Source organism: Cottoperca gobio, chromosome 22 (genome assembly GCF_900634415.1).
Source record: "Cottoperca gobio chromosome 22, fCotGob3.1, whole genome shotgun sequence".
NCBI lineage: Eukaryota > Metazoa > Chordata > Actinopteri > Perciformes > Bovichtidae > Cottoperca > Cottoperca gobio.
In genome coordinates this window covers 3,175,170-3,201,769 of record NC_041376.1, presented here as the reverse complement: position 1 = coordinate 3,201,769, position 26,600 = coordinate 3,175,170, and the positions used below count along the sequence as shown (strand labels likewise).

The 26,600-nt window shown below is 43.5% G+C and overlaps 1 protein-coding gene across 1 annotated transcript in view; it reads left to right on the top strand.

The window, feature by feature from the left end:
* sptbn5 (spectrin, beta, non-erythrocytic 5) overlaps positions 1-18,630 on the top strand; it is a 33,792-nt gene extending 15,162 nt beyond the window's left edge. Inside the window, 42 exon segments of the mRNA XM_029461165.1 lie at positions 15-125; positions 505-684; positions 762-965; positions 1,103-1,252; positions 1,338-1,442; positions 1,606-1,794; positions 1,995-2,150; positions 2,248-2,439; positions 2,521-2,616; positions 2,957-3,078; positions 3,148-3,262; positions 3,342-3,455; positions 4,404-4,525; positions 4,781-4,943; positions 5,030-5,218; positions 5,319-5,396; positions 5,497-5,669; positions 5,830-5,920; positions 6,226-6,372; positions 6,590-6,727; positions 7,099-7,266; positions 7,356-7,444; positions 7,988-8,174; positions 8,336-8,404; positions 8,491-8,634; positions 8,794-8,990; positions 9,402-9,606; positions 9,750-9,929; positions 10,010-10,165; positions 10,407-10,586; positions 10,588-10,625; positions 11,356-11,545; positions 11,622-11,798; positions 12,040-12,147; positions 12,412-13,022; positions 13,064-13,316; positions 13,401-13,469; positions 14,056-14,139; positions 14,304-14,395; positions 14,535-14,651; positions 16,973-17,166; positions 17,244-18,630. Coding sequence (XP_029317025.1) covers positions 15-125; positions 505-684; positions 762-965; positions 1,103-1,252; positions 1,338-1,442; positions 1,606-1,794; positions 1,995-2,150; positions 2,248-2,439; positions 2,521-2,616; positions 2,957-3,078; positions 3,148-3,262; positions 3,342-3,455; positions 4,404-4,525; positions 4,781-4,943; positions 5,030-5,218; positions 5,319-5,396; positions 5,497-5,669; positions 5,830-5,920; positions 6,226-6,372; positions 6,590-6,727; positions 7,099-7,266; positions 7,356-7,444; positions 7,988-8,174; positions 8,336-8,404; positions 8,491-8,634; positions 8,794-8,990; positions 9,402-9,606; positions 9,750-9,929; positions 10,010-10,165; positions 10,407-10,586; positions 10,588-10,625; positions 11,356-11,545; positions 11,622-11,798; positions 12,040-12,147; positions 12,412-13,022; positions 13,064-13,316; positions 13,401-13,469; positions 14,056-14,139; positions 14,304-14,395; positions 14,535-14,651; positions 16,973-17,166; positions 17,244-17,398 — 6,498 coding nt within the window. The 3' untranslated portion in view covers positions 17,399-18,630.
* The last annotated feature ends 7,970 nt before the right edge of the window (positions 18,631-26,600 follow it).

Below are 26,600 nucleotides of genomic sequence, written 5' to 3'. Positions count from 1 at the left end.
CCCTCTCTCTGTAGGAGCGACAGAAGAGCATCCCTGACGACGTGGCGAAGAATTTGAGAGGAGTGATGTCACAGCTGAGGAAACATGAAGCTCTGCTTCACGAGTTGGCTGCCACGGAGCAACAGGTAGAGACACCTGTTGAGAGATGAAAGTATGATGCAGGTGCTTTGGAGCGTGCTGCTGGTTTTAGGGGTTTCAATGAGGCCTGTTGTGTGTTGCATATAGATATACATGTACAGTATCAAACCTGAAGTGTAGGATAGGAGATGGTAGTTCACAGATTCAAAACTTAAAACAATGCTTTGCTGTTTAGTGGATTTTAATAAATAACATTCTTTTCATTCCCCACTAACAGACCAGACTTGTATATGGCAGGTCCAAAACAATTCAGAGGACTTTTATTCTGAAGTTGAAAAGCGATCCATCAAAATGGCTTCCTGTTACAATGCTCGTGGACAATCACAGTTATGTTGTTGGCGATGTTGTACTTCTTGTGTGTTGCAGTTGCAGGAGCAGCTGGACGGCGTCGACTCCATCCTGGACCTCTGCACTCCTCAGTTGAAGCTCCGCCTACAGGAAGTGCAGCAGGAAGTGGTGGAGCGGTGGGAGGAGCTCCGACTCCAAGCGGAGCAGAGGGAGGAGGAGCTAAAACTGGCGTGTCAGAGATACCTGTTCCTTAACACGGTGAAGACAGAGCTGGATGAACAAACATTAAAAACGTTCATGATTCTCAGCTCTTAACTGCGTCTTGTGCTCTACAGGCGCAGGATTATTTCCTGTGGTGCAGCCAGCTGATCGGTGCGATGGCTGCTGAGGAGAGCATCAGCGACGTGGCGACGGCCGACCTCCAGCTGGCCCAGCACCAGCAGCTGTGGGCTGAGATGGAGGCCAGACAGGAAACCTTCCAACAGGCTCTGGACATGGGAGAGGAGCTGCAGACGCAGGAGAGGACCAACAGGAAGGAGGTGAGAGTTACTGAGGGGCGAATCCACAAATGGATTGCGTCGATATCCTGCCTCTAAACCTACACAAATAAGACAACAAGTCATGGAGCTATCAGCGCCAGTCTGGTGCCGGAGGTCTTTACTTGTGTTTCTTCCAGGTGTTGGAGAAGCTAGAGGCCCTGCAGAGGGAGAGAGACAAACTGGAGGAGCAGTGGAACCAGAAACAAAGCTGGTTAGAAACCATTCACCTGGAGCAGGTCTTCTACAGAGACGTTAACAGCATGGACAAAACCTCCAGCTCACAGGAGGTAAACGCATCCTCTGTGTTTGTCCTCCAGAGGCAAAGAGTAACATCACGCTCAGTGTCTGATCGGCGGTTAAATCCCTCCACAGATCCTGTTGCAGAACAGCACTCTGGGAAACACAGTTGATGAGACGGAGGGTTTGATCAAACGTCACGACGCTTTCGAGAAGCTGCTCAGCTCGCAGGAGGACAAGGTCTGTTCAAGATTTGTGTACCGTCTATATCCGTGAGTGGCTGTGAAAAACAAACCTCCCTCTGGGACAATACATCTAAATGTGAATCTAAGCGTGGCATGGTGGCGGTTTGATAACGTGTCGGGCTGTTCATTTAAATCTTCCCTTCCTCTGTTTGGTGCAGCTGTCCTCCCTGAAGGAGCTGGCCGAGCGGCTGAAGAAGCAGCTGAGTAAAGAGAAGAGCAGACGGGTCAAAACCAAACTCGAGGCCCTCCTCCAGCGACGTGATAGGATCAAGGAGCTGTCAATCAAACGCAGGGAGGAGCTGGAACTCTCCAGGATGCTTTGTATCTTCAACAGAGACGTTGCTGAGGTGACCTACTGATCAGAGACTCTCCATCTGTATACGACAATATCGTCAAGGAAGTTTTTAATGAAAATAACATGACCAAAATGATATGAAACCAAAGAACCGTCGCTGAGTTGTGTTTCTGTGAAGGTTCTTCTACTTTTCTACAACATGTTCAGAGACCCGGTGTGTTTGTTATAAGCGATTACCTGTCTCTGTGTCAGGCTGAAGAGTGGGTGTCTGAGCGGATGCAGAAGATGGCGGAGGACGGTAAAGCCGACCTCAGCAATCTGCAAGCCAAGATGAAGCTTCTCCAGAAACATCAAGTGTTTGAGGCCGAGATCCTGGCTCACAGAGAGATCATCAGCTCTGTGCTGCTGGTAAAATGAGATTAATGTTCTCTTTAGAAAGCGTCTTTGACTTCTCTTGCTTCAAACTTCTGGTGCAGACCGTCTTCTTCATGTGCTTTGCCTCCAGGCCGGGGAGGAGCTGGTCTCCCTTCGACACCTGAGGTCCAAGGAGGTGAAGAGGAGTGCAGCCGCCCTGCAGCTCCACTGGGAGCAGCTGAAGAAGGCCCTGGCCACCCGAGGGAAAGCTCTGGAAGATAACAGAGACTTCTTGGAGTTCCTGCAGAAAGTCGAAGAGGTGGAGGCCTGGATCAGACACAAGGTAGGAAGATAATGGAGGGATGGTGTGTTTACAATGCATTCACAGTGTCTAATGTCTGCCTCGGACCTGTCTGTTCTGCAGGAGGTGATGATTAATGTTGGAGACGTTGGCAAGGATTACGAACATGGAGTTCAGCTGTTGAAGAAACTCAGCGAGTTCAGGGGAACTGGAGATGGGGTGAGAAAATGCCACTGAATTCTGTCAGTGTGAATCTGTTCATTCACTGTGTGCAGATTTTAAATCATCTTGCTAACTGTGTCAGGTAGGGTTAGAGTCACAAGTCACGGAAAGTTACTGAAAATGTTTCACAATAAAAGCATTGTTAAGAAAAGGAGGGATTCTGTCCACTGAGGGTTTCGAATTTGAAACCGATACAGGAAGCGTTGAGTTTGTAGTAACGGCATAATGCTGTAACGTTTAACAGAGCAAACGGTAGAAGATCAGAAAAGAAGGCCGCAAATATCAAACAGAGGGAATTAGAATAAAAGGCTTTATATTCGGTATCTTCGATCTGTAGGACGTGACGGTTGACGACGCTCACATCACAGCCATCAACAGACTGGCCGCCAGACTGGAGAAGAGACAGAGCGCTGATGAACTGGTTACTGTTAGACAGAGGAGACAGCAGCTCAACGACAGGTGATACTTACACTTTTATCGGTCTTGGTTAGTCTCTCAGTTTTACACTAACTTTCTCGTCGCCTCCAGGTGGAGCAAGTTTCACGGAGATTTGAACAATTACAAAAGGAAGCTGGAGGGGGCGCTGGTGCTCCACGCCCTGATCAGAGAGCTGGAGGAGGTCAGAGACAGAGCCAACGAGAAGGTCAGTCATCTGATGCTACCTGAAAACTACATGTTGTCTCAACCTCTGAGACTAACGTACAGGGGGACTGTCTCTGCAGATGCTGCTGCTGCAGGGTCAGGACTGCGGGTTTGATGTGGACAGCGTGGAGAACCTGATCAGACGCCACGAGGAAACGGAGAGAGAGGCCGGGGTCATCCAGGAGAGGTCAAAGGTGAGTTGGAGGGCTCGTTTCAACATCTACTAAACTTTTAAGGAGCTTTTGAGAGATTTATAGACCTGATGCATTATTTTAAACTGCACTCTGAATTCACTTAAGTCATTTTTTGGGGGGGGAAACCCAGAAAGAGATGTGGCAGCAATCTAACCTGCTGGATGAAAGCGTGGAGACGTTTCTCTAAGTCACGCATTATTACGATTCATCTGGATCTCGGTGTGTATTTAAAGTTAAGAACCTGTTTCCTATCAAGGGCCATTTTCTTTTTTACAACATCCTTCGAGCGCCGTACTAATTATTGAACTCATAACCTCTGCAAAAAATCTTTAAGACGCATCTCATTCATTTCACCTTTCTTTTATGCTGTGCAAAAAAGCAACTTTTATATCCATGTATCTGTTTTATCAGAAATTGGGGGGGTTGCGTGCACGTGATTGCGTGCGTGGCGCGGGGAGATTGTGTGCGCGTGCGGTTTCTATTTAGTTCTCCCCTCTCCTTTCTTCCGCTCTGTATGTGTGTGCGCAAGTGTGTGTCAGCTGTGAAGCCCCGCCCTTCGTAAAACGGAGCGAAGGAGAGAATGTGAATGCGCAAAGTAGACAGTACAAACTGAAACGTGCACATAAATTAGATCAATAGCATAAACGTTTAGTTTATTTAATAAAAGAGCACCTGTGAAAAGTGAGTTGTGAATAATGAAAATATATTAAAAAATAAATAAAAAATAAAAAAACACCTTGAACTTCAGGCAGGGCGCTCCGCTCGTGTTGTGTTCAACACGAGCGGAACCCGTTTAAAAATATTGCCGTTTTTTGCTAGTCGATTTTTTTGTGTGCGTTTTACGAATTACCTCGAGGGCCGGATCAAATGGGCTCGCGGGTCGTATACGGGCCGGAGGTTCCCCACCGCTGTCGTAGAGATTACTCTCCTCACTCTCTCTTCACTCAGGCCCTGGAGAAGGACGTCTCAGACCACCTGAAGGCTCGATCAGTGATGAGCGACAAGCTGAAGAACAAACAGAAGGAGGTGCAGAAAGCTCTGAAGACTTTGGACAAGGAGGTGAAAGTCAGGTGAGGAGAAGTTTAGATTTAGTTTAAGGTTCTCAATTAGACATTTGGAGAATTAAAATGGCAGCAAACAACTATTTGCTAGGACGGTCGAGTGTACCCGGTGCTGAACGAGATAAGAAAGGAAGCACCTTTGCTTAGCATTTAGAGAATTCAACCGGCTCCTATCACGGCTGCCACTTAATGCCTCTGGGTCATTTCACTCTGTTAACAACCTTCAAAGGCAAAAGAGACTCATGTGAAATGTTGTTTGTTCAGGAAGGAGAAACTGCAGGAGGCTCTCCATCTGCAGCTGTTCAAAGCCAACCAGCGCCTCCTGCTGGAGTGGAGTGTGAAACAGAGCAGTGAGATGGCAGAGAAAGGCCTCCCCAAGACCAGAGCCGAGGCGGACCGGCTCATCGTGGAGCATCAGGACTGGAAAGTGAGTGTTATCTCTAGAGTCCCAGCTCTGTGTAGTACTGTGGAGTACTTCTACTTAACACAGATCAAATGTAACTGTGTTGTCAGACGGAGATCGACGCCCGCGCCGAGCGCATCGACTCCGTCCGGGACTACGGTCGGAGTCTGATCCGGTCGGGTGACGGTTCGAAGGCAGAGATCCAGAAGGCACTGAACCAGCTGGAGGAAGCCAAATCCGAACTGGACCGAGCCTGGCTGAACCGCAACACGACCCTGGAGCAGGCCCGCACCCTGCAGGTGAGGAGCGGAGTTTAACTTTAAAACATTAGAGTACACATTTAAATCACAGGATTGCTACTTTAATTCATCAGTTTATTTTTGCTTATCCCTCCTGCAGGTCTTCCTGGCCTCTGTAGAGCAGTGTGAGAGCTGGCTCAGCAACAAAGAGGCCTTCCTCTCCAACCAGGACCTGGGGGTAAGAAAGAACCACCCGTCGGCCTTTCTGATGTGGAAAAGATCATTTAATGTAAAACGACAGCTCGGCATCAGCGTCATCTCCTCTTGTGTTGGTGCAGAGCTTGGTGATGGAGGTGGAGACCCTGCAGAGGAAGCATGCTCAGTTCGAGGAGGCTCTGGAGGCTCAGGTGGACCAGCTGGACGAGGTGGAGAAACTGGGCCAGAAGATGATCCAACAGAAACACTACGACTTTGACAACATCAGAGTTAAAAGCAGAGCACTCGCTGCCAGGTGACATCATCAGATCAGTTTCTTATCAACAGAGATGTTGCTGCTGTTACAAGATTGTTATTGTTATCACCAATCTTTCTGATCGTGTGTGTGTGTGTGTGTGTGTGTGTGTGTGTGTGTGTGTGTGTGTGTGTGTGTGTGTGTGTGTGTGTGTGTGTAGGCGGAGCCAGCTGCAGCAGCAGAGCAAATCTCGTCACAAAGCTTTGGATCAATCACTGAAGCTGCAGCAGTTCTTGTCCAGCAGCTACCAGGTACTTTACTGTTAACGTTCCTCCTTTGCTCTGTCACATTTGTTTCATCTCAATCTTCCGGTTGCTATTACCAACTCTTGCTATCTCTAAACTTTTTTAAGAGCTTTCATATTTAACCTCGTACAATAATGTATTATTAATGTATTAAGTTAATATTTGTTGCTCAAAGTTCTACTGGACGTTAATCTCTAATGTGTCCGACTCTTTTCCATCTGTTCACTTTTGTTCTGTGGTTGTGTGCGTTTACCTTGTAGCAAATGCAGTGTGTTCTCCAGGTGCGTGTAGTAAATGTGTGTGTTTTCCAGGTGTGTGTGTGGCTGAACGAGCGTAACGCTGTGGCGCTGGATGAGAGCTGGAGGGAACCGACCAACCTTCAGGCCAAACTGCTGAAACATCAGAGCTTCGAAGCCGAGATCCTCGCTAACCGCTACAGAATGGACACACTCACCAAGGTGTGTGTGTGTGTGTGTGTGTGTGTCTGTGATGCTGTAAATAAATCGTTGCAGCTGCAACATTAAAGTGACACATTAATAATGATATAATATAAATAGTTTTAGAATGGGTCATTCTGCATTCTGAGTACTTTTGGTATATTTCGATGCTAATATATATGTTTACTGAAATAAAGGATCAGAGTACTGACAGGAAGTGTGTTTGATGTCTCTGCAGGAAGCAGAGAAGCTGCTGTCTGAGTCTCGATCAGCCGACGTGAAGGTTGGACCTCGACTCAGAGAGCTGACGGACAGCTGGGACGCTCTGATCCACAACTGTAAAGAGAAGAAAACCAGACTGCAGGAGGCCTACCAGGTACACACACAACCACGTACTGACTCTGATGCATTCAGTCAATTGTGTTTGTGATGAACTCTGTGGACCAACATGAACTGTGCAGAGGATCAGATCATCAACACAATATTTGGCATAAGTGTCTTCCTGGTTTTAAAAACTGCTTTGTCGTAAAGTGATGTCATTTTCTGAACTTATCAGACTGTTCTAGCTGTGCTATGTTTTGCCTTTACTGACTTTATCATTATATCCACATAACTGATGATTATTTAGCGTAAATATTGTGTGAAAGCACAAAAAGACAACCCTACAATATCGATATTAACGTATTAAAATGTTCTCCTTATCGCCTAGGGCCTAATTAGATCACTCCATTTGTGTGCTTTGTTCAGGCGCTGCAGTTCCAGCGTTCATTGGATGACATGGAGCAGTGCGTGGGCTCAGTGGAGAGCCAGCTGACCGATGAGGACTGTGGAAGCGACCTGCCGTCTGTCAACAGGCTGCTGAAGGCTCTGCAGGGCCTGGAGGAGGAGGTGGACGGACACAGAGACAGAATCCAGGTGCACAACGTTCAGACCAGCTGATGTGGAAATCTGAGCGACGATATAGTTTAGTGCAGGTTGTTTTATCATGTCGTTTAATCTAACAGGGTCTGCTGGAAACGGCAAACAGCTTCCGCTCTCAGGGAAACTTCTTGGCTGAGGAGATCCAGACGAGAGTGGCACACACCATCAACAGGTGTGAGACTGTTGCAATCTGGGTTTGTTTTCTGTGTAACCAGTGATGGAAGAAGTAAGATCAACCTATGTTTGTAGCGATGCTGTCCTATGAGAACCACGTATCTGCTCTGAAAAACATCCATGTGATGCATTTTCCTGCTTATCCAACAGTTAGGGTTTTTAAATAATAGTTTATTTAGCTTAAAGAAGTCGAAGATTAGAAGGAACACCATCAATTAATCACAGAATCGACACGTCTGGAGATGCATGGTGCTCACTGTACAGGAAGGAGATGAAACACTGTAATCTGAAAAGTAACTAAAGCCGTCAGTGTTATACAGCGAAGTACAAGATATATATATATATATATATATATATATATATACATATACAGTATATGAGATTTATTCTAACTGACAAAACAAAATAAGACCCAAGTGGTGATGAACTGAAATGATCCTTTAACATTGCACTCAATTATAAACACCAGAAGTTTACGTCATGTCCGGAGGTGTTAGTAACAGTTGAGTGTTAACCTCAGAGATGTTCTCCGCTCTGGCAGGTACAATGGTCTGGCGGAGCCCCTGCAGTGTCGTAGGGAAACCCTGGAGGCCTGGCAGGTTCTGTTCCAGTTCTACAGAGACCTGGAGGAGGAGGTGGCCTGGCTGAGCGACAGGCTGCCCTCCATCACTGCTAAAGACTGGGGGAGCTCCCTGAGCAGCACCCAGCAGCTGCTCCACAAACACCAGGTACTCACCTCACAGTACTCTAACCATTGATAAAATAACTATGGAGGAAACGGAAATAATGCAACAATCATATAGGTGGAGAATAATGAGTAAAAGAAGTTTAAGTTTGAAGATGCTTCTAGATTAAAAGCCGGATATAATGGAATTGGTTTGTTTCTCAGGCTGTGGTACAGGAGATCTCATGCCGCGCCCCATTGGTCCAGGCAGTTCAGGAGGCGGGACATAGTCTGGTGAGGAGCCATCGCTCATTATTAAAACTCGTCGCTGTTTGATATAATTTAGAAGAATTAAATTACAAGGTTTACGACCCCCGCAGGTCAGAGGTCGTCACTTTGCGTCTCACGACATACGGGAGCGTCTGCAGGAGTTAAAGAGTCTCCACGAGGAGCTGCTGATGGAGGCGGAGAGGAAAGGGAAACTCCTGCAGGAGGCGCTCAGCATCCACACCTTCCTCGCGAAGGTAAAAATAAAAATGTATCAAGTTTTTCGTGCATAACTGGGAGGCTTTCCTGTCGGATGATTTCCTTGTTTGTGCAAGAATTGTTATATAAGTGTGTGTGTGTGTGTGTGTGTGTGTGTGTGTGTGTGTGTGTGTGTGTGTGTGTGTGTGTGTTTTGAGGTGTCGGAGTTGGAGCTGTGGTCAGAGGAGCAGCGGGCAGGTCTGGAGTCTCAGGACTGTGGGAGGAGCGAGGAAGCAACGGAGGCTCTGCTGAGGAGGCTGGACTCTGTGGACGTGGAGCTGGAGAACCAGAGGAGGACGGTGGAGAGGCTGCAGGAGAGCGGAGCCTCGCTGCAGCACCTCGGACATCCCAACAGGTAGGAGAGACAGGGGTGTGTATGAGGTCCTCATACGCTTGTTTAGGATCAGTGTTTCCATTTGTGCCGGTCCACCTGTCCTGGAAGATTTAAATCGGACTCATAACATTTGAACTATGACTTAAAATCAAAAGTGCCACGTGTGTCTCCACAGTTTAACCTTGTCCTCCCCGAGGCAACTTTGCTGCGCTGTTTTGATTCGGAGACGACCCTCTCACTGCTACACATTCATAATAATAATAATTTACGATTATGTTTTTTATATAGAAGGATGATTAGAAATGAAATTTTAGCCTGTTTTCATACAATTCAAATTGTGCTTAGGGGGAATTATTTTCACATTAAAACCGGGAATTACTGGTGTGTGTGTGTGTGTGTGTCTGTGTGTGTCTGTGTCTGTGTCTGTCTCAGCCACCTGGTCAGTGAGTCTCTCCAAGGTGTCCTTGAACTCTTCGAGACTCTCGTCCGACTCTCCTCTACTCGTCGCGCTGCTCTGGAAGATCAGCTCCGCCTCTACGTGTTTGAGAGAGAAGCCAAAGAACTACAAACATGGCTGACCTCCAAGAAGGCAGTGGCGGAGTCTAAAGACTGCGGACAAGATCTGGAGGCTGTAGAAGTGAGTCGCACTAGAATCCTCATTATACTGTTTTTCCAATGGCACTAATTCGCTGTTGTAGAAACTCCTTCACACTGTAAAGCAGCCCAGATCTCCCTCCTCATCATCTTCCTGTTCCTCACTTCTCCTCCCTCCACTTGCAGGTCCTTCAGAAGAAGCTGGAGGTTCTGGTGTCGGAGATGTCCGGTCTGGGTCGGAGCCGGCTGACCTCAGTGCAGCAGCTGGGCCGAGGGCTGCAGCAGGACGGCCAGGCCCGGAGGAGGGATGACGCCCTCAGCGGGCTGTGGGACGACCTCAACAGCAGCATCAGGACCAGAGAAAAGGTAGAACACAGTAAACATTGCAGAATACACATTGATCTGATGCAGGTGGTGAGGGTAACGGTCTGTCCCGTGTCCTCCAGAGTCTGCAGTCAGCGAGGGAGGTTCATCAGTTCAATCACGATGTGGACGAGCTGAAGGGTTGGATGGCTGAGAAGGAGGCAGTGCTGGACTCAGAGGACCAGGAGCAAGACCTGCACTCAATCCACTCTCTGCTGAGGCAACACGAGGCGCTGGAGGTGGGGAAGCCTGAAGGGAGGGGAGGGCAATGCAGAATTTAAAGTTAAATATATATAGCGCTGTAAAAAGTACATTATTTGCCTTGAAATGTAAAGTAAGGAAAGTAGCAGAAGTTAGAAATACTCATGTGACCAGATTTGTGTAATAGTTTGTGAAGAAGTGAGGAAGATTATTTATCATGTTGCTGGTTAGAGTAGTGTTTTAAGCTTTACCTGCCTTGTTGTTGACGCGTGCCATCAGAGGGACCTGGTTCTGATCTCCGAGGAGGTGACCAGGAGCCGAGAGGAGGGCCGGGCTCTGAGCAGACGACAGCCTCAGGTTAGAGCCGCTGTGACTCAGAGGCTGGAGGAGCTGGAGGCCTGCTGGACCAACATCCAGGACAAGGCCTCCCAACGCCGAGCCAGACTGGGCCAGGCCGAAGACTGTGCAGAGATACTTCTCCCACTGGACTGAACTCATGTAGGTCCTCCGCACATCTCACAGTGTTGATACAAACACAAACAGATGAGAGCTTTATGCTTGCGTTTGTTTCAACAAGCTGTAACATTTCTACGTGTACTACAGAGCAGCATCAGCTGGTCGTATATGATCAGCTCAGTTAACACACTTCATATGTGCTCTTGAAGCTCATTTATCCACCAGAGCATCAGCGTATGTCAGATGTTAGTTTCTCACTTTAAATTCAAGCATTTAAGATGAATAAAACCCACAAATGAGAAGATATCCAGATTCATTAACATTATTTAAAACGGGTATAATATTGATACAAACGATCTGAAAGTTTTGAATGAGCTTTTGTTACTAAACTAAATAAATAGAAATTCCCCTTTTTGTACAAAAATACCTCTGATGGACAAAGCACGTTGGTGCACTCTTGTTTTTATGGTTTATTTCAACCTAAACACTGAAATATAAAATGATCAGTCCAATGAAACAAGTCAATGTGAAGGGAAGTCATCACCTGCTGCTCTATAAACGGGGACATCATCTGGGACTCAGTGTTTTTGTCTCTTGTCAGCACTTTTCTGCGTCTAGTGATCCCTAATATTTAGCTGGAAAAAGACAGATCTACATCTTTTTAAAGACGCATCAGAGAGGACTTCTTTGACTGGGACCGGATACGTTAAAGGTCACAGTAGAGCAGATTCTGTCTGTGTTCATGAAACTGGACGCCTGTCTTGTGTCCCAGGGCCTGGCTGAGGGAGATGCTGTCACTGGTTCGTGGGGAGGCGCTGAGTGTGGAGGGAACCGACCTGGAGCATCTTACTAAAAAGCACGAGGAGTACCGCGTCCAGATTGACAGACAGCTCAGCAAATCACAGGCTGTGAAAGAGGAAGGGAGGTGCCTGATAGAAGGAAGAAGCTTCATGGCCTCAGAGGTAAGATGTTAACATCTAAAATCGTCTGCTGATATCTCCTTACCTGACAACTGGGTCTTTGTCTCCCTGCTCCCAGGTGGAGGAGCGTGTGTGTGAGTTAGAGGAGTTGGAGGCGCAGATGGAGAAGGTTTGGGAGGAAACGAGGCTCCTGTACAAGGAAGAGCTGGAGCGTTCTCTTCTCCAGAGGGAGCTGGAACAGGCAGAGCGCTGGCTGAGCTCCTACGAAAACACACTGATGGCCGAGGACTACGGGGTAGGTCCTTCAGTGTGACTCTTTACAATGAGTCATAACAGAAGGTTTTATACATTAAAGCACTGCCACGAAGCATCTGCACATGTGTATTTATACTTTTAAAACACGGAAAATATCTGCAAATGACTGTAAAATATACGAAAAGCAGAGAGGGGGGGTAGGTCTCCACCAGTCTCCATGACACATTCAGCCCTGGTGCCAGCAGCTTTACTAAAAACAGATAGTTTGTTGGTTCCTTCAGGACTCTGTATCAGATGTGATGGAGCTCCTGAAGAGGCAGGAGGACTTGGAGGCCATGATCCAGGCCCAGAGCGACCGCTTCATAGCACTACAGAAGAAGAAAACGCAGGTCGGTTGGTACCTCTTTGAACTCTATTGTCTTCTCTCTTTGCTCTAAAGTTTTTTTTAGTGTTTTTTTTTTTTAACACGTGCAAAATAATACACAAAGCAAACACGGCAATATGATGACATCACAATATGACCTCACAAAGAAGTTTTCCCGCTACTTTGTGATGGTTTGTACTGGCACTAATCGGCCTTCGTTGTAGTTGTTTGGAAATTTAGACTGACATTAGTTCTTGATTTGAGTTTAAATATAAATATTTCTCCTCAGAGGGAGGAGAGACTTCATGGAAATGAGAACACGGACCTTCAGGACAGAAAACCTCCGGCCAGAGTTTTATCCCTGAGGAGGAAACCGTCTGATCCAAAGACCCCGTGGACCTCCTCCTCCAGAGACATCGTCCGTCGAATCAGCAGCGGCGGGAAAACAGACAGAACCATCAGATCGCCCATTCTAGACAAGCAAACCAGTGTCACGACCTCTGCTAGTCCTCCACCCAGCCCGTCCCTCCACCCTGACTCCGACACCCGGAGACATTTCGGTACCATCAGAAACAAACAGGAGGTGGAAGAAGACGCCAACAGTCCTCCTGCTAGTCCCATCTCCAGCCCGACTGTAAACCCGTGGAGAAGTCGAAGCAGCCACTCAAACGTGACGTCTGCCACTCCCCTCAGAGCATCGCCCGACTCCTCCTCTCTAAGACGCCCTCAGTCACCTCCACCCTCCCCCCCTCAAACCTCTGTCTCTTCTTCGTCTCCTGAGAAAGACCTTCCACCCAGATCCAAACCGCCTCTGGCTACAAAGCCCAGAATCTCCTCTACAGAGCAGACGTTCGGACGTCACCCGGATCCCCGGACCGACTGGAGAAGCCTGCTACACCACCTGACTCGCCTCTGCTAATCAGAGAGCTTATTGCTCCCAGTGAACCGCCGCCTCCACCAGTCGCACAAAGACGTTTTCCCCCTGACTCAACAAGGAAAGAGCTCCACAACGAGCCTGATCCTCCTGCAGAACAGGTTACACCGACCGACTCCCCGACTGCTGCACCAATCACAGAGAAGGATGCAGAATCTGCTGCACCAATCACAGAGAAGGATGCAGAATCTCCTCCGCAGCAGAGGAAGTTAGAAGATCTACCAGAGGACGAGGACAGCCTCCCCAGCTCCACACCGGAGGTAAAACTTCACTCATCAACTGTCATATCGTTATTGAAAGCTGATTGGTCGCTTTCTCACACCTTTCCAACTGTGTGTTGTTAGGCAACGGCAGAGCAGCCAATCAGAATGGAGGGGACGCTGGAGATCAAACTGAAACAAGGAGGGAACAAGGTGAGGAACGTCTGATTCAGACTGAATATAAAGTCGGTGGAAAGAATGAAAACTCGTGAAGTGGCTGTAACTTAGGTAGAGCGGGTCCGCCATCAAGGTGTGTAGTTTGATCTTTGAGCTCCAGAATCAGAAAGAATATTATTCTAAAACATTTAATACAACAACAATATGAAAAACAAAAACAAGAGAGGAAAATAACAATTAGACAAAATAAGAAAGAAAACAAAATACATTTTCGGTTTCGGTAAAAAGACAAATGGTTCCTACTTGAAACTGCTCACAACGAGCTCTCTGGACTATCTTGAGTATCCGGGTCATGATCTCTGGAAAGAGACATTACTGTTGAGTTTTTTAAAAATGTATTTCTTTTGGCACTTTGAGCACCACAAGCCGAGTGCCACCTAGTTCCAATATATACGAGAGAAAGACATCTCTACTGCCGACGTCTCCAACACTCGGCTTCTCACACCAAAACAGTCTAGATTGATAAGCAGCACTACAGGTAACAGGAACAATACATTTAAGCTCTTAATGACTAAAATGTCCACTGACAGGTGTGTCTTGTGTCTCTGTGATTGGCTGCCAGGGTCTGGAGCACTGGGAGGAGGTGTTTGCTGTCCTGGAAGGAGAGACGCTCAGCCTGTTTAAAGACAGAGCAGCTGTTGCAGAGGTACCACAGACGTGTCTTTATTTAGTTGCATGTTAACACAGAACATAACAGACGTTATATATTCATGACTTTAATGAGAAAAATGGCCAAACAACAGACAAAAAAGAAAGTCCCACTTTTATAACGTCAGTCACGAAACACTGGAGTGTGTTGTGTTTCCACAGAGGACCTCTAGGTGGCCTCCTATCAACATGGATGGAGTTGTCTGCAGGGAGAACGTTCACTACAGGAGAAAGGACAACACGTTCAAACTGATGTGAGCTGCAGAGCAACGCTTTCATTGAAGATTTTTGATGTCAATTTTCCTTAAAAGTGGCTTTAAAGTAGATTTTATTTTGTTGTTGCATATTTGAAATATATATTCGTGTGTGTGTGTGTGTGTGTCTCTCTCTCAGACTGGAGGACGGCAGTCAGTACCTCTTTGCAGCGTCCAGCAGAGAACTCCAGCTGCTTTGGGTAAAGAAGCTCCAAAACTGCCCAGAATCTGCCAGCAGCGACTCTGACGACTCAGGGTAAACACACACACACACACACACACACACTTCTCTGAACAATGGTGTTCTGAGAAAAGACCCTGCCATACTGACCAGCTGACGTGTCCTTTTTCTTTTTATCCACAATGTCCTCACTCCATGCTGTTTCTGTTGTTGTTACATGTTTACGTGTAAAACTGATCAATGCCCCTGTTAAATAATTGGCTGTGTGGAGTACGCTCCATTATAAAGGGATATGATTGGCTCTTTGTGAGGGAGCACGCTTTATGTGCTTTCCTTGCGGCTTGCATTCAATGCATTCAAGTGAAACTATCGAACACATGTCTTATTGCTATGACGTTTCGCTATCGCCCAGTCCTCTGTGTTTTCTCTTTGTTTGTTTACTTCATAATAAACTGGAGTTCCTGATCTGAGCGGTCACAGACGTCGAGTCACCACAAACAGCCAGTCAGCCGCTACATGTGTGTGATTAACGAAAGGTGGAAATGGGCTTCATGTTCAGTTAGTTTGAAATGTGAAACGGTTCACCAGTGATGGCTCCATCTCGCCTCCGCCTCTGTTTGATTTAAATGAATTCTGAAATATATCACAACTCTGTCCGTCTGACTTCTTCACTGCATAAAGGGTCGAAACACTTGTGGTATTTAGAGCCACTTTATTCAGAGTTGACAACAAAACCAATCGTATAAACACATATAAGACGTTATATACGTTTTATAAAAGCACGCAAATGAGGAAATATTTTAAATACACAATGATTTAAGAACATATTTACCAACAAAGTCATTCACGCCTCTTTGAAATGGAAAGAAAGAACGAAAAGCAGCTCACACAGCAAATTCTCTCAGGGGTCGTACAAAACGTATGATTTTTAAGGCTAGGAATACGCTTGTATTTGAATATACTTGTTAAAAATACTTGATTTTTCAACATGATCTCGTGTTTGATCGACACAATCGCTCGTGTTTGATCGACACGGTCGGTCGTGTTTGATCGACACGGTCGGTCGTGTTTGATCGACACGGTCGGTCGTGTTGTCCCGTCTCGTTTGATCGACACCGTCGCTCGTGTTTGATCGACACGGTCGCTCGTGTTTGATCGACACGGTCGCTCGTGTTTGATCGACACAATCGCTCGTGTTTGATCGACACGGTCGGTCGTGTTTGATCGACACGATCGCTCGTGTTTGATCGACACGGTCGGTCGTGTTTGATCGACACGGTCGGTCGTGTTTGATCGTCACCGTCGCTCGTGTTTGATCGACACGGTCGGTCGTGTTTGATCGACACCGTCGCTCGTGTTTGATCGACACGGTCACTTTATTTGTTATTTATGGAGGTAACTTGAAGGCTTGAATTTAACTTTTTAAAAAGCCTGAACTTTAAATAAAGTATAAAATCAAGAAAATAATTTATATTAGGTATTATTATAATTATCTGCCCAACCCCCCCGAGCTTTCAACGCCAATTTAAGTACCCGACAGTCTCGGATACGCTGCGCCGCGGATGTGATTTTGTTCAGTACTCAAAGTATGGACGTTTGATTCATCAATATTTTGTCCTGGCTGTCATTTTTTATTATTTCACTCCTGCTTTGATTTAAATTTAAAGGATTGAACTACTCCATAATGATTTTCTGAAACGAACACGGACACAAAAGCATTGCGTGACTAGTTTTGGGATTTGGAGTCACACTCGACGTCTGTCAGTCGCCGCTGAAGTGTTTGATGGAGTTTCAGACCGAAACGGTTTCCTTCAAACTGCGTCAGGTAATTTGACTTTCACATCTCGCATGTTCACACTGTGCACTGTGGGGACATCGGGCACCTCTCAGGTGGGTGAGAGGCCAAAGAAATGAAAATCCCTGCCGGCTGGATTTGTCCCCTCTAATGAGATACATTGACGTGGTGGATTACATTCAGAGGGCACACAATGGTGTTAAAACACACGGCGGCTCAGGACACAGCCGCGGGTCCACTCAGCTGTCACGCATCACATCTGGTTTAGTTTGCAGCGCGGAGATGAAGCACTGCAGAGGCAGCATGACTAAAGGATGAATCAAATGTATTCATAATGGTTTCTGCAGGAGAAATGTGTTTATTTAGCGGATGTAGAAGTGGAAATGTAAAAAGGACTTAATGAAGTTAGTGTCGGAGCTATTTGACCAACAAGCGCAGCGTCTCTGAACTCCTCGTGAGGTTGTTGGTTTGAATTCTGTCTTAAATCTACTGGTGATGTCACGTAGGCGATGTTAGCTCTCTCGCTAAGATATCAGCTCATTGTGACACGACTCTTTGTACGCCATTAGTGATGATTAACTTTAGCGTTGTTGTTGTTCAGGAGAGCCTCGTCAGTCAACCTGAGCTTGGAGAAGTTGACGGAGACGACGCAGGAGGATTCGGCCTCGACCAAACCGTTCGACGGAGCTGAGAGCCTGGAGAAACAATCTTCCACCGTGGGGCAGCCTCCTCCCAAACCCCCCCACACATACTACGACAAACATCGCTACCAAGAGGAAGGGGAGGTCGGGACCGGTGAGGCCACACAGCTTTAATGCTAACGGCCGGTTATCAGCGAGCGTGTGAATTAACTGTTAGTTATTGCTCCGCAGGTACAGAGAGCGATCAACACCGTCCCTCTTCAGTGCCGCCGCCCCACCACGATGCCCAGGACCCCCACACTGTGACCCCCCAGCTAACAGACGACACCGCGAGCAGAGACAAGTCGAAGAGGAGCGTCTTCAGGAAGTTTTTCACGAAGAAGTAAAACTTTATTTTGACTCATCACGACTCTCTTTCCTCCGCCAAATAGTTGAGCTGACCAAGACATTAATATTTGAATAATGAGGTTTATCTCTTCCCAGACGCAGGAGTCACAAAAACCTTATCAGATGCTAAGTGGAAATAGTTTTACTTACAAAGTGCTTTTTATTTAAGTGCCTCACAGGAAATAAAGAAACCAGTGATTGAAGATGAGCGCAAGATTCATTCTTGACCTTTCAACAGTCGAGTAGAAAATATTTAACTTAACTCGAGCTCCGCCGAACAATTCCTCGCTCCTGTTTGGTGAAACTTGCTCGATTAATAGTCGTGTTGCTGCTACTTCCATCCGGGGTACGTCACAGGTTTGGATCTAATCCCTTCCTGCAGCAGGTAAACATCTCGCTCGCACACATTTATCCAGAACTCCTCAGATTAGTTTCGACGTCTATCTGAAAACTATCAGTTTAATCTCAGAGTCAAAGTGTTTGTCAAACCGGCTCCATGTTTTTGTGAATGAAACGCAGCGACAGATGGATGTCACGTCTGCCGGTTAACATTCTCTTTACCTCGGCTGAGAATCTGCTCGTGTGTGTTTTTTGATTCTAAAACACTTTTGAAGCGACTTCGTCTGAAGGGTTTTGATCTCCACCTTTTCTGAAAAGTGACAGACGGCAAATCAATGCAAACAAATGTGTCACATTTGGAAACATTAACGCAGACGATGCTCCAGTGATTTTTAAAAGATGAACTTTGGTTAATGATATTCAATGTTTTTTTTGGAAACGAATTCCATTTATTTATTAATGAGCAACAAATCCAAACATCTTCAGACTCATCGCCTCCTGCATTCAATCAGATCAATAAGTCAATCATTAAAAATAATGAGTCAGATTAAGACGTTTGAGAGAAATCAGGAGTTCAAACACTTCATTCAGTTTTGGGGGAATTAAAGCCAATTGAAGTGATTTGAGTGAGAGTCATTCAGAGTTTATGAATCATAAACATCATAAACATGTGACGTAACTTCATCATTGATTAGGACGATGTTTGTATTCAAGGTTTTAAATTAAAACTCTTCATATTTTTGTATTAAGTAAAAATCATTGTACTGATTACTGTAAGATTTCTTCACTGCATTTACAATAAAGCAGATTATGAAACGTAATGTAGAGGATTTAAAGCAAACTCATTACTTTGATTGAATTGCACTAAATGTTTTTAATTAAATATTTCCACATTTCATCAACTTTCGGATTCTTTTTCTTCCTCACATGTTGTGCAACACCATCGATTTATTGATCCAGAACGGGTCATAGTTTTCATTCAGTCAGTGAATCAGTATCTCCAGGTAATAGCCAGAGCCAACTCTGACAAAAACTCACCTTCTTCCACTTACTCTGCTTTAAAAACAGATATATTGCACATTTTCATATTTCTGTTGTGTTTTCGAATCTATATTTATGTTTCTTGACTTATTTTTCACTTGGTGTGTGTGTGTGTGTGTGTGTGTGTGTGTGTGCTCGTGCTCCAAACAGGGGGCAGCATTTCACCTCCTGCCACAAAAATGCAAAGCGAACTTTACAAACTTCCAAACTTTCCTCTTCTCATAACAGTAAAGTACAATATGTTTTCAGTCGGTCTACTGCTGGATCCACACAATCTGATTCATTACTTATACAAAACAAAACTACGAACTAACAGCAGCGCAAGAAAACACACAATTGGACAAAGTTTCAACAAGAACATGCAAGAAAACATATCAAAAGTATATATGGTTATGTTTTTCTGTATAGTTTGTGTTGTTAGTATTTGCACTAAATTACGTACATTACAAGATGTAAAGAATCAAATCTATAGTAAAGACATAAATGATATGGTACCATTTCAAAGCTAGATAAAAAGAAGGAAGTATGTTGTACCATAGAATATAATCTCAGAGGAGGTAACGGGAACAAATAGAAATGCATTTGGACGCCAAAGAGAATACAATATGGACAAAAATAGAGAATCAATTAAATTCTTTCTCAACCTTTTTGAGGGTGTCCTTCTTTTACATTAATCTGAGTGATAATAATATAATAATAATAATATAATTTATAATACTAAAACAGTACATGCGGGCCCTTTTTCCTAACTGAGTGGTTTTAGTGCTTTCCCTCCTGTCTGATACCTGATGAGGCAGATGTGTAGTTCCTCCTGCGGCCGCACGGGGGCGCTGTCGGTGCAGTAATGAGCCTCGTCTCCTCCCGGCGCTCTCAGTTTGAGCCTGCGGGCTCCAGCCGGCAGATTGTCCGGTTCAAAAGTTTATTTTCAGCGCTTGACATTGATTGAACCATTAACCCTGCGGCGCCAACACAGCTAATGATTGTCCTGCTTGTTTTTGTGCTGCAGGGCAGCAGGAAGTTCTTCTTCTCTGCACCTTCACTCACATGTCCTCTTTTTTTTAAATTTAATAATCCGAGGCCGTTTTTCCCCCTGCATGAATTCATGTTTTCACTGCTGGAGGTGTTTGTTGATTTGGTTTACAGATTCTCAGATAAAGTTTAAAGGTTCAACATCAATTACACAAATTCAGCATCAAGGTTTGGTGGAAAAATACGTCACTTTAGCACATGTTGAATAAACACAAAATATTTAAAGTAAAATAAATAGATAACTATAACTAAAAATCTGAGCCGAGCCAACTAAGGTATATTACTGTAATATTTAGTATATTATTGTAATAATTTGTATTTAATTGTAGTAATAATTTTAATTAGAAAATTACTTAAAGTAAATATAATCGATTCCATGCACACAGAACAGTAACTAAAAAGAAAATACAATTTATACCCAAAATAGTGAAATATTAATACCCAGTGTTGATGTTAACTGTTGCAACAGGATCGATAACATTTATTTAACATGTTAAAAGCTTCTTAAATGTTTGTTGTCCTCATGAATATAATGCGATTTAAATCAGAAATGTAATCTGTTTTGATTAAGTCTTACATTTCCCTTAATAACATCTGACTGTATTTAAGGGACATTAATGTACTTTATAACAAATGAAAGGTTTAATTAAATGACGTTAAAACGGATTGTGATATCTTGGCTCTAGTATTAATGAACTGAGTGACCAACTGCTTCACTGTGACCCTTATTTCTTTTTTGTATTGGACACATTTTTGTCCCTCCAGGCCTCCGTCTGGTTCTCGCTTCACCATTAAGCTCACGGCGACAAGAAAATACAGAAACCAGCAGGAGATCCGAGACACAAATGTCTGTTTCTGCTGCAGATTTTTTTTTTTTAAACCCAGTTTAACCAGTTCAACAACCAGTTTAATGTTGCATGCATCACTGCACAGACTGTTTTTGAAGTAAAGAATATCAGAATGTTTTTATTTGCAAAATAAGTCGGTTTTTTTTCCACAGACTGAAGCTTCAGCTGCTTGCAGAGGATTTAAAATGTATTTCCACCGTGTTCATCCTCTTCATACAATCGGTTTAGCACTCAAACATGCCCAAAACAAAAACAATGTTTTGCACATTTTTTAAATGAGTTTTTAAATGCTGATTCTGATGTTATTTAGTGTTAATATATTTAAATGTGAAATGTTTATTGGGTTAACAAAATGACTGAATCAGTGCACATAATGCGAGTTTGTGGCACTAAAAGCTGCAGGATTTATTGATCTCTTTTACACACATTTACACTCATAAGAAATAAAATAAGAAAATAGTGAGAGTTTACCGTTTTGTTTCTAATCGGACATCATTTGAGTTTGAATAAACTTGTGTAACACTTTCACCTTTCGTTTGAACGCATGCTGAAAGAAACATTACGGCATTATAATGAAATAACGTCGCTGTGGCACCAGGACACTGAAATAATGAGGTTATTATATCATACAAGAAGAACACAACGGTGATATTATCAGATTATTATAAAAGCACAATGAAACGCCACAATGAGCAGAGATGAAAGAAGAGTGCTATTATCAAGATTTCATTTATATAGAAGAAATAATTCACAAATTCAGAACTTCAGTGTTTATTTACGCGTTTATTTGGCTCCTTTAACGCATCTAACCTGAGAGTTTGATCTGTTAACACGTGTTCATCAGACGCGTGTATCTAAAACACTCATATTATAACATTCACTTATTTTATACATTAACTTATCTGATAGAAAACAGATCTCAGCTTCACGTCTCAAAAGTTGAATATGTCGAATCATGTTTGCTTTCTTCCTCAATTTTAAAGAAAGTTTCTTCTGGAGTCTAATTTCAATGTTTTTATCCCTCGAGATGAAATCAAATAAAAGCTTAGAAGAGCGTGACACAAGAATAACCAATCAATCAAAGATAAAACGTTAAAGTAAATCGATGAGACTGAATTTAAACTATTGGCTGTAGTGTAGTTTCTGTTTCCGCCTCTAGGGGGCGCCCTCTGTCCTCTCTGCTGATCCTTCTCATTTATTTGCTCACAACTTTCCTCTGAGCCTTAAAGCCAATAATCACAATGACAATAATACTGAGGCTGTTTACATGCAGCCGGCTCGTTGAGAAATCCTTTAGACTCAGAGGAAACACATTCTGCAGATTAACGTCCTTCATTCCTCCTTAGTGGGTCAAACTGGATCAACGAGGTCCGTTTGGTTCCGTGTGACAAGTCATTTACCTGAAGCCGCATTAAAAACCTCCAGTACACCTTTAAGAGTCGCATACTTTCCTTTTTATCCCTGTAATGTGATTTGGCTTCCGGTAAAAACCTCTTGAACAATGGACACTGAAGAAATGCTAACCGGGAGAAGCTAACTTCAATGATGGCGATGGTGGTGAGGACAACAGCTCCAATGATCCAACGCCACTTCACGATGTCACCAACCTGTCTTTTGTTATATACCCCCTTAAATGTCCTGGAATACCACCAAACCCCTTAAAAGAAAAACTGAATCAATAAACCTTGTAACATTTTTCCTAAACACCGTCAAGACTTCTTGAACCCCTTTTTAAAAACACACAGGAACCAGTTTCATGACGATATGGACCCGCTTAAGAAACCCCTAAACTTCCTTTAACCCCATAGGAGTCTGAATATCTCTAAAAAAAACCTCCTGGGCTTTGCCAAGAACCCCTGAAATCCCTTATGAACTTCTAGAACCCCTTTATAAACCCCACTATACAAACCCAAGGAACCCTTTAAGGGGTGCTAGTACCCCTATAAGAACCCTATAATAAGTCTTACACAGCTTCTAGACCCCGAGGAGGCCACTAAGCATTCTTTATTCTTTATAAGAACCACAGGAACACCCTGGAATCTCCTTAAGACCTCCATAACCCTGTTACAACCCTTGTTAGGAGTCAGTGGAACCTCCTCAAGAACTCAACGGACCCTTTAAGAGCAGCTAGAACCCCTTAAAGAACCCCCTAAAACCCTTTGAGCAATTATAAAAACCTTACAAACCCTCTTTAAAGGGATACTTCACACCCAAATGTCTCTTCTTTATCTCAATTACTCACCATGTGTTACCTTGAAATCTGGAAGTGAACTTTCTCTGCTTTTGGGTTCTCCGTAGAGGGCGTGCAAGTAAAACAGTTTCCTTGAAGAATTCAAGGCAACACATAGCGAGTTATTGAGATACAAATGTTCCGTTTGGGGGTGAAGTATTACTTTAAGGAACCCTCTTAATAACATTAGATTTGACTTGGGAACCCCTGAAACCCGTTGAGAACTCCAAGAACTCCCTAACAAACCCCTTTAAGCGATCGAGGACTCCCTACAGAACCTGTTGAACCCCTTAATGCTTTGAAACTCTTCTGGATCGGCAACTCCTTCGGCTTCATTGATCAATATTTAAGTTTCTGCTGAATAAAACATCTTTCTGTGTTTCCCTTTGACTGCAGATTTAAAGTTGAAAGCAGATGTTTAAATATAATCCATGAAAAAAGAATGAAGTTTTGTTTCTAATGATGGTTGAAATATTAGTTATGATGGAGGTCAGAGATCACCTTCATGTTTCTTCCCTCTTTTTGTTCCACCCAAACACACATCAGTCAATAAATGTAGTTCTGTAGATTGACCTTTTTAAATCAAGATTAAAGAGCATAAAGTCCATAGTTTAATTATTGTATTGAAGAAAAACGTTTAAAGCTGCAAACAAGTATGTCATTGTGATGGACACCTGGAGGCTGTACATGTTTAATGTTTCCTCATAGATTTAAATAACAGTCAGATGTTTATCACTTTAATAGGGAAGTTTAGTTCGAAACTTACTTGTTGTAGCAGCAGCTCTTTGTTGCCACAACTTTGTTTTACCTTTCTAAGGAAATACAAATGTTTTAAATGTCCTGAGTTTGTACACAGTTGGTAGTTCACCAACAAGAAGAGGTGAGAGTCCCTTCTCTCCGATGCAAATTCAGGAGAGAAATGAACCACGTCTGGTAAGTACCAATTTGAAATAGTTGACCAACAAAAGAGACACGGGGGTTCCACCTCCCGCACCCTTCACACTGCAGATTTCAGCCTTTTAAGTGTCTTCTAAAATTTGGAAGAAAATCAATGGAGTCTGGGTTGGTTGAATCTGAAGTCCCAGTTGGTAGTTGACAGAAGAAACAAGACAGCTCGTAGGTCACGCTGAAAATTTGAACTTTTACACATGCTTTACAAATCAGAAATATATGAATGGAGTCTGGTTTGGGCTGTTCTGAACTCCCAATTGTTAGATGGCCAACAGAAGAGGCATGAGTCAACCTCTTATCCTTTTAAAGCTTTTAAATGTGTTCTAAAATTCTGTAGAAAATGAATGGAGTCTGGTTGGTTTGACAATAAAGTTAAACTCCCTGGCAGGTCACACTGCACATATGTGCTTTTTAAATGTGATGTAAAAGAACATGGAGAACATGTGGAGTCTGGTTTCTCTGTCACTCTCCTGAGCACTGCACTTTGGAGGATGTACGTTGTGTTTTTAAAGTTCAGACAAAAACGAATTGAGTCTGGTTCAACTTGAAACCTCCTAGTTGTTAGGTGACCAACAAAACAGACAAGGACAAGTAAATATCTTTCATCCGTCACACTGCAAATGTTCTCTGGTGAATCCACCTGCTGCTTTTGTTTTACAGGTTCAATCCCAGGAAATAATGAAATCAGACCGGAAACAGAGACGATTCGTGACGTACCTGCAGGTGAAATGGACGCTAAAACACCACAGTTTGTTTCAAGGGTTTCTCTCTCTGGGGCTGGATGGATGTATTTTTTCTGCACCTCCTCCTCCTCCTCCTCTTCCTCCTCCTCCTCCTCAGTCCTGTTGGATGCTGCAGAAAACATAGGCAGAGCCGGTGAACGGTCCAAACTGCGCTCACATCTTCAGCTTCTGTGAGCAAACTAACAACAACAACAATAAATAAACAAGCAGTATGTTTAGTTCACTGAGTCACAGAGAAGCTGACAAACGAGCAGCAAGTAAAACTACCCCATCAAAATAAAAGCATGACGAAAAACAACAATATTCCTCAAAATAGATTCTATGAACGGACGCAAAATGCGCATTCAGGACGGAAGATAAAGGAAGGTGTTAGTTACACACTGCATCCTATTATTATTATTATTATTATTATTATTATTATTATTATTATTATTATTATGAGGTTTATTCTTTGACAAAACAAAATGACTTGCTTGTTTTTTTTAATGAGCGTTCAACTAAAAGTTAATTGTTAAAGGCCACGAGATGTGACTGAGAGCTCCGGAAAAGCCAAGTAAGTGGACCTTGTGGTTTTCTTTGGGTCAATTAATATTATTATTTATGCATTTACTTTAGTAGTCAGCCTAATAATAAACTATAATATTGCATTTTAAATGATGTTTTACAGTCTTATGTTTGCATTGCCCCCGCCCCATTGTCTGAAGTTCTGCCTTCATTGCTCACACACTTGTGTCATTAATGTCCAAATACCATAATAATAATAATAATAAAACAAATAAGAGAATAACTCTATAGTGTAAAAGCATCAAACAAACAACAAATTACGGAAAAGAACGAGAAAGAAACATCTACTTAAACACGTTCAGACAGACAAACAATGGAGATTCATTCAAATGGATTTAAATGTTTTAGTTAAAACTGATATTTTATGTTTTAATCAGCTGCTGCAGATTTAATGTTGCGGTTCACAGAGAACTGAAATAAAATCACTAGTTTTACGTAAATTGTTGGATGTTGTTTGCGTGCTCCGCCTTCATCTGTCTCACATATTCCCTGTATTTATTATTAATCAGCAGAATGTGAGAGACTCGCAGCCTTTACTTCAGATCTGCAGATCAGCCTGTTGAGAGAAAGTAACCTCACATCTGTGTCTGGTCGCGGAGCTCAAACGGCTCAGTGACCCTTCAGGGTTTCTGTGAGTAAAAGCGGCTCCATGGGTCCGACCTTCAGCTGCTCCTCCAGGGGGAAGGAAGGAAGACACGGATATCTTTAGTTTGTGTTCAGTTTGTTAAACTGGAGGAAACTTTCGATTCTGAAGAGATTGATCTCCTTGATTGGCAGATTTTCACCACTTCGGACACACTTTGCGTTGTTCTCTGTGTATTGGCAGATTTCCAAGTGATTTTAAATAACTGAGTGACAGGAAAGTCCTGAATAAATGTATCATCAGACTCCTTACTTTGTTGTTTCAGAGCCAACACGTCCCCAGGTTAAGTTTTTGTAATTTCAGCGACAATAATGATTGTTTTTACAGTTAAAACGTCACTCTGATGCTTTCAAACCGCCTTAAAAGTGTTAAATTAACTGTTGTGGACTCACAGATTTGCCTCCACGTGTCTCAGATCAACGTGTTTAAGTTTAACTTGCTGTGTTGTTGCAGCATCTTTCCTTCAGAAGCTTTTATTTTGTTGAGTTCGCATCTTTTTGTTAATTATATGCTTGTTTCATTTTCATTATGTGGTCACATACATGCAGGACTGCTGTGTGGGGAAAGCGGTAGCAACAACAGCTCTGTCTATAATATGAATGAACGATACTGATATTAGCAGGCTGATAATAACAGTAACACTAAAGTGAATGTAGCAGAACATTTCATCACCACAGCAGCAGTAACTGCAGTGTTAACTGTGGTGGCAGTAATAATACCGCAGTGGTTGTAATAACAGAAGCTGAATATAATATCTTGTGTTTCCTTTAATATCAGTAACAATAACAAAATATCTGTAAACACATTTAATCG